General features: G+C 44.2%; 1 protein-coding gene across 1 annotated transcript in view; it reads left to right on the plus strand.

Annotated features, from left to right (window-relative positions):
* NABP1 (nucleic acid binding protein 1) overlaps positions 1-7,351 on the plus strand; it is a 51,808-nt gene extending 44,457 nt beyond the window's left edge. The window contains exons 4-8 of the mRNA XM_015566117.1: positions 111-249; positions 2,666-2,737; positions 4,516-4,591; positions 5,010-5,076; positions 6,031-7,351. Of these exons, the coding sequence (XP_015421603.1) occupies positions 111-249; positions 2,666-2,737; positions 4,516-4,591; positions 5,010-5,076; positions 6,031-6,200 (524 nt within the window). The 3' untranslated portion in view covers positions 6,201-7,351. The remainder of the gene's footprint in view (positions 1-110; positions 250-2,665; positions 2,738-4,515; positions 4,592-5,009; positions 5,077-6,030) is intronic.
* Positions 7,352-8,126: the final 775 nt, after the last annotated feature.

Here is an 8,126-nt window from a genome sequence, read left to right on the forward strand (position 1 = left end):
CCAAGCCTCGCCCCACCTTCAGGCGCGGGGCGCTTGTGGAGGGGCGCGGGGAGCCCTTGGAGAGCCTCGTGGTCTGATCGCCGCCCCCCCTTGGCTTTTCAATCCCTTAGGACGCGTGACCAAGACCAAAGACGGCCACGAAGTGCGGTCCTGCAAGGTGGCTGACAAGACGGGCAGCATCACCATCTCCGTGTGGGACGAGATCGGAGGGCTCATCCAGCCCGGGGACATCATTCGGTTGACGCGGGGGTAGGTGTGCGGGAGGGGGGCGGGGGCGGGCCTCCCGGGGTGCAGCCTGTGGACCCCCATCGGGGACGCCAGGGCAGGTCCCAGCGCTCCCGTCTGTGCTGCAGGCCCTTGGATGCTCATCCTGGAGGGCGGGCTGCGGGAGGAGGGGGCGGCCCGGCCCTCCATCGGGTCAGGTCCCCCCAGGACTCCAGGCTGCCCGCCCCTGCCCTCCGACCTCCGGGCGCAGGTTGGATCGATTCTTCAGAACTGCTCTGGGCGCTCGGAGTGGAAAACAGACGGAGAAGATTCACAGGCCCATAGTCTACCTTTTTCATACATTATTTATTTAACCTAGTTGTCAGTCTTTCTTCCCCCCTTTTTAATGACTTACGAAATCCTGCCAGCATTTTTGTGCCTCGTCTATGGACAGGGAACGTGGACCATTTCTGGAAGGCACGTTCTGGGAGACGAGTGCTCGTGGCCTGCGCTGTGCGATCAGTGCGGTACCCAACCCAGAATGATGCGTGGCCGAGAGACCTCTGGGTCTTCATCCAGGAAAGTCAGAAGATTGGCTTTTAAAAATACTTTGGCGCCATCTTTTTGTTTGAGAGTTAGACTGCCTTTAACATTTTGCCAAATCTTTACAGGAAGAGAAAAGGCCAGAAGAGGGTCTTAAAAAAAAAAAAAAAGACTTTGGAAGCCCGGTCAAGAGAGTTGTAAGGTGTTGGCCATAACTATAGGAAAAGTGGGTGGGAGTTGGTGCTGGAAGGAGGACCTCAGAGCAGAGTTGGATGGTAACTGAAGGGTAATCTCTCCCAGGCCTCAGCCGCAGGAAGTGAGGCCGAGTCTCACCAGAGGAGGAAGTGGGAGTCAGGATTTAGACATTTGATTCTCACCCTGACTCATGGTGACATTGTCTGTTAAACATCCACATGAGCATGCCTGCCTGGGAGGGCGTGGTCAGGGTTCCCATAATTAAGGTTGTTTTGGCTGCCAGCGCACCTCACCTAGTGATTTACAGCATTTTATACACTGTCAACAGCACCTCCTTCCGAGTATTTCATACTTTTTTGTAGTCAGAGAAAGTACATAGATGTGCCCACCCAAAAAACTGGGAAAACTAGATTCAGTCTCTGTCTAGTACCTATAGGACTTTAAGGACTATGGTTACCAAGGGGTACAAGTTAAAGGGAAATTCAAAACTAAAGACACTGTTACTACTGTTTCCTAACTTAAGTGTGACCTTGAAGTTAGTGTATGTCCTCAATGTGCTCTATAAAATGGGGTTCATTGTACCTTCCTTCCTAACATAATGCAGCCAACAGAGTTGGGCCCGTGGTGAGGCCCTTACATTCTGGTTGAATCTAAGAAAAGTGGCCTTTGAAGAAAGGTATCCATTTAAATAGAGGTAATTTGAATATTGATATGTTTATCAGAAAACCCTGCAAATGTCCCTCTCATTCCTGAAACAAGTGAAATGTGTTCATTGCAGTAACCAGATTTTTCTCAAAATACACATTCATTTTTTACTTAGTAAGGTGAAATAGGGCACTGCCTTCTAAGTCACTTCTTATCTAATATCACATGGGTGAATGGTACCCTTAATAAGTGACCCGTTCCTATAAATGAAGATAAATATATGTGGAACTAGCAAGTTTTTATCACCTATGTTAAAAGAGGAACTATCACTATACGTAAACAATATTTAATCACAACTTCTCATTCGAAGTCATGAAGTTAGTGGAGTAGTTGTACAAAGAACCTCTGGAAACCAGATCTTAGGCTGGTTTTTGTAATATTGATTAACTTGCAGTTTTTTTCTCAGATATATGTGTAGGGTTATTTTATCTAATGATTTTGTCTGTATTCAAAATTGTTAAGAGTAATTGTTTACCCAAGTTGGTGCTAAAAATTGCAAGTTTGAAAAGGTAGATGTGTGAAAGATTTGTGATCTTAGTTTTTTTAGCCCCTGGATTAAATTTTACCAACTTTTTTTTTGTAGCTTGGGAACCCTATGTGGTTTGTGGAGGTAAAGGGAAAGCAATTAGATCAGTTTCTGAGCAGACCAAGTAAATGAGTATAAGAGACAACACTAGGGTGTTGATTTCCTATTTGTCCTGTGATTAAAAATAATTTCTGCTTGGATCTCTGCAATTATAAGTTCTTTTGTTAACTGACCCAAGATGTGATCTTTGGAGTGTAACCGTGCTTGCTTTGCAAAAAGACCTGTTTCCCAGAGTTATGGTTTAGATGATTATGTGAGAATCTGGCAGTAGAATTTTCTTTGTATTTTTCCTTAGTAAGTAACAAGTTAAAGTTAGGCTCATGAATTGTATTGGGTTTGCTGCGGTAGACATATCCACACCCAATACAGAGAGTATATAAAGACTTCCTCGATGACGTATTTCTACAGAACTGATGTTGCTTTTCTCTCCAGGTATGCATCCATGTGGAAGGGGTGCCTGACGCTTTATACCGGAAGGGGCGGGGAACTCCAGAAAATCGGGGAGTAAGTACCTTTTGTGTAATTGAAAAAATTACAGATTTCTACTGACACGACTGGTAGGTGTAAACGGCAGCCTTTTCCTTGGCTTGTTTCCGACGGGCCTCCCGCGTGTCTCCAGCAGCCTGCCTGCGGGAATCGTGCCGTGGATGGATCAGTGGGACAGCTGTCCATGTCCGGTTTGGGGAATGAGCTTTCCCAGTGTCATTAGTGCCATTAGCAGTAGCTTCTGTCGTCTAGTGAATTGCCAGATAAGAAACTAGGTGTAAGTTGTGGCCCTGAGTTGAAATGTCCTTTTTCTCTGTGTGTGGGTGAGTGTGTCCTCCTGGTACCAGGACCGGTAGCAACGCCCACTGAAGTGCTGTGTTTATCCACAGGCTAGGCGCCTACCACACAGGCACTGCGGGCTTCCAGGCACTACTTGCTGCTTGGTAATCTCCACCCTGACTTGGAGGAGCCATCCTCTCTAGGGGTGTAAAGGTAATGCAGCCCCCATGCTCGTCAGACATGTGGGGGGTACTCATAAGCTTGGGTGCAGGCACTACATCAATCACGAGTCCATTCTGCTAGGTTAATGCTTGGACATCTGCTTCATGCCCATTAAAGTAGGGGATATTTGAAGAGAAGCAACAGTGGCACCCAGCAAACAGATATAAATAAAGAAAGGAAATTTCTCTTCCTTACTGCAGGGTTAAGATGCTTTGCGTGGAAAAATAATCTTGCCAGCTTTTTTCTTTTTTCATATATTTTTACTGATTTCAGAGACAGAGACGGGGGCCGGGGGGGAGATAGAAACATCAAAGATGAGAGAGAATCATTGACTGGCTGCCTCCTGCATGCCACCTGTTGGGGATCGAGCCCCCAACCCACGCATGTGTCGACTCTTGGTTCAGGGGTCGACGCTCAACCACTGTGCCATACCAGCCAGGCTCTTGACAGCTTTTAAAGATCAGAAACTGGCAGCACTCGTTGGAGGAAAATTAGGATTCATTTACGGTTTATGTCTGCATTTAGAGTATTATTGGAGCAACAAAAGGGTTTCACATCAACATGACTGACTGTAAGATTAGGGTCCTGTCCTGACCTTTACGTATAGAGAAGTGTCTATCATAATGGAGGTCAGTTGAGGGAAGAACCGCTGGAGGACACTCAGTTCCTAGTGACTTAACTTTGTGAGGGTCAGCCTAGCATTTACAGAGACCAGTTCTCAGTTTTTATTTGTGGGGTGAGGGGCTTGTGTGTAATGTTAATATAGCCTACAGTCACCTTATAGGAGGCACTGGCTGAACTGTCAATTGTGGGAGCCAGTTGTCTGTACTGATGCCTCAGAACCCACTCCTAACCTTGAATGGTTATCTTTGCAGAGTCACAGTGCGTGGTCCACACGGGCCTGGATGACTGTGTGTGGATGGGTCAGGGCTAACCCATCCCCAGTCCTGGAGGACCCACTCTGGAACCCCGAGTCCCCTGGTCCCGTGGCCTCGGCCTGTGGGAGGACAGGACAGATGTGTTTCTGTGTCCTTGCTCTTTGACATGGTTTTTGTCATCCAGAAGACGACTTAAAATGCAGAGTAGAACGTTCCACACAGTGTAGGCGATCACATATTTGATGCTTTGATAGAACATAAGCATTGAGGACGTTTCTGTTAGAATAGAGTTAGTTAGCGTGTTGCTTTTTAGTTAGTTCGTTTGACAACTAAATTCTTCATTCCTGTCACACATATTAGATGAAGAAAGATGGATTATTTCAGAAGTCATGTAACTTCTCCTGTATTTTCTTCCAGGTTTTGTATGGTTTATTCGGAAGTGCCAAATTTCAGTGAACCCAACCCAGATTATCGAGGACAGCCGAACAAAGGGGTAATTAAAGTCTGCTTTTACGACAAGGCTCGTTCTGACTGCCCGCCATCATCCCATGGCGGGATTGTCATACCCAGGGTCTAATGAAGACAATCTAAGGAGTCACTTAAAGTCCTTTTTAAAGTCATTTCTGTTCTGTTTGCTTTGTGAGAATGAATGTGTCTGTAGTGTCCGATATTTAAGTGTCTGCCATTTAGCACTTTGGGGCGTGGGGAGGACTATCAGGAAGTAAAATACAATGAAAGGTTTGGGAAACACTCATGAATATTTTGACATTGAATGGACTTGGATAAATATATTAAAAATTTAAGAAAACCTTAAAAACTAAAAAAGGGAAGGGACACAACATGTTATAATAATGTACAGGTGTGTTTTTGATTTTTAGTCTTCATTTGGTTAAATTGAAATTTTCTTTCAGGCACATAGCGAGCAGAAGAATAATTCCATGAATGGTAATATGGGTACAGGTACATTTGGATCAGGGGGTAAGATTTTTTTTTTTCATAATTGTCATCAGGTGTGAGAATTCTAGAATATATATTTTATGAAAGCTAGAGAGGAAAAATTTGTCATTGGGCATAAATTAGTTCTAAAAGGGAACTACTGATAACCAAGGAATTCCCGAATAGCTGATTTTCTAGAAAGCAGACACCCTTTAAACTAATTTATTGAGCTCATTCTGTATGGAAACATCTGGGCCAGTTCCTGGGAATAGTGGTGAACGTTGGCTAATAATATAGAAGTCCACGTTTCGGAGGTGTGTCATTTCGGTAGCCTGGTGACTGACAGGGGCAGAATTCCTGGTTATTTTTATGCACTGAAAGCCTTTTATCTTCAGACTAATAACTCACCTTCCTTTTTCACATGCCGATGCTGCCCCTTTAAAAGATTAGCCTTTATCCTTCAAATACCCTTAAACCATGTGGAAGGATTTTGGAAGTTTGGTCCTTAAATAACGGAGAAGTCTTTTGTGACCAGAGTTCATTTCGGGTGGCTGTTACTCATTTGAGCTGCTAGCTGGTCCCCGCCCTGTGGGAAACGTCTTTAAAAAGTTAGAATCACGTTCTCTTGAGTCGTTATTTGCCATCTTTGAGCCCAGTGCCAGGACTCACAGGCCACTGCCCCCTCTCGGTCTTCCCTTGTGGTACCGTAGGCAGTGCGTTACCTATACTCGTCGTACTCGACCATTTCTCATTCTGTTGCCCAAGCTGCTCTTTTTTTCCTCTTCCTGTTAATACAGCATCAAATCAGTGTTGTTTCCAATAGTCACATGTTTGAACAAACCCAGAACTTAATGGGATTTCCCCAGGAGCTGAAAGGGATTTGTTTTCCTCAATAGGACTTGTAAGCATTAATAAGACCATGTGTGCGACTGCAAATAGGTGCCCCTCTATAGATCAGTATCTGAAAATGTGATGGATTTTTATATTCTCTTTTAGGAAATGGGATTCAGCCCGGCCCAGAACCACGGGGAGGCCAGTTCTCCTTTGCTGGTAGAAGCAGTGGCCGGGGGCCTGGGACTCTGCAGCCAGCCGCAGCAGCTGGCGGTCAGACGGGCACGGCCACTATAAGTAATGGCAGGGACCCTCGGAGAGCCTTGAAAAGATGACCGATGCCAAACACCCACATGTAGTTTGTGAACTACGTGCCCTACTTGAACACTCACTGCACTTTTATTTATGGATAACTGTGAACACTTCTTTGTCGGTTTCCTTTTATGTTGTTGGTTTGTTAACAAGAGTTGTTTGCTTTTATAGCAAGACGGTTAAGCTGCTCGAGTCTCCTATGGAAGAATGGGAACATGTTGAAAAGTAGGGGTGTTGATTTCTAGAGCCAAAATGTCTTTGGGTAGCCTCAACAGCCTGCCCCTGTCCACGGGGGAGCTACTTGAGACATCAGCATTACAGCCTCTGTGAGTCTATCTTCTGCGGACAGTTTGTAATATTTAAAATAAGGCTTAGTGGGAGCTGTTCTCTGTCTTAAAGTCAGATATTGCCAACTAAAGCAATAACCACCAAAAAAAAAAAAGCCACCAAAAACTTAATCAATGCTAACAGTGATTTGTGTGTCTGTGACTTCTGCAATGACTGGCTTCTTCACCGAGTGACTGCTGTTAGGGTTTTCCAAGGACTGAATCATCCTGAGCTCCTGCTTTATTACTAAAAAACCATATTCTTTGTCAGAATTATAGACCAGAACCCGATCTGTAGTATAACAAGTGATTTTTAGAAGAAAGCTGCATTCACTTTATTTCAATTACTCTTTGTTATCATCGTTGTGCATTACACTGAAGGAAAATTTAAAACTGAGGCCTTGATTATTTTTTTGAAACTATCACGTCAAATATTAAAGTATAATTTGAAGGCGGTATAAGCCTAATAAACATGGATCTGATGATAAAAATTATGGGAAGCAAACATAGGGAAGGCAATTCAAGTTGAACCCACGGCAATCTATGTTACAGGGCCCTAGGTTCTGCAGAAACTCAGCCAGCCTAGGTGCTGCCTTTATTTGTCGTGTGTGTTGTGTATTGTCAAAGTTCCTGAACACAGATTACAAAGCCTTATCAGCAAAAGCTAAGACATGGCTCTCTCAGAAGAGAAGACAGCTTTATTCAGAAATGTTAAGAGCTTGCTTCTGTGTTGTAATCGCTCCCCAGGTCCCCTCTCTATTGCAGGGTGGATAACTGGTCAACCTTCCTTTGTGAGAATCCTACCCTTGATTATGTCTTGAATAAAAGTGTGCATTCATGGTAACAGACCTACTTCCTCTGCTCTTCCAGTGACCTGCAGCGAGAGCCCGTGCGTGTGCCGGCCGTGGTAATGGGGGCTTCACCCTGGGGCTGCCTGGCTCTGCTTGGCTGCTGTGTTTCTGTCCCTACCTCACATCACAAGGAATTTAAGGCGACTTTGTTTTTAAAAAATTCCATAGTGTGTGACTATAAAATCTGTGCCAGATTATGTATTTGCTCTAATTGAGTGTATGTAACAAATATTTCAGAAACATTAAAGCATGTATTAGGCAACTGTGAGGAGAGTTCGGGGTGGACGAAATCATGAACCATCTCGAGACGTTTACCTGTATGGTGTGTCGCGTGTGGGTAACGGGTTTATGTATGTACAGGGTCGGGCAAAGCAGGGATACAGTTGTGAGTAGGCGAAACCGTTTATTCTTGTGTTGTTACTGTGTTATTTTCCATATGAACAACTGTAAACCTACCTTTGCCCCACTTTGTACTATAGAAAGAAGTTTTTCCTTTATGTGTGATGATTCTAGTTAATTTGGCTTTATGACTAATATTTTCTTAAGATGTTCACAAAATTACAGAGATTATGTACAAATTAGTGTACAGGTTTTTCTTTTAAATCAAGGAGTGGGAGGAGCAATAACACTTGTTTGTGGGGGAATATCGTGTTACAGGTGATTTTGAAAAGTAAGAAAGACCTCAGCTGGTGCTTCTGTAATCCACACTTGTCGTAATAATCTAACCTTGTTCTGTGTTTTGTATCCTCTATTAACAAGTTTCTTTTCTCTC

The sequence above is a fragment of the Myotis davidii genome, unplaced genomic scaffold (assembly GCF_000327345.1).
Source record: "Myotis davidii unplaced genomic scaffold, ASM32734v1 scaffold221, whole genome shotgun sequence".
Classification (NCBI taxonomy): Eukaryota; Metazoa; Chordata; class Mammalia; order Chiroptera; family Vespertilionidae; genus Myotis; species Myotis davidii.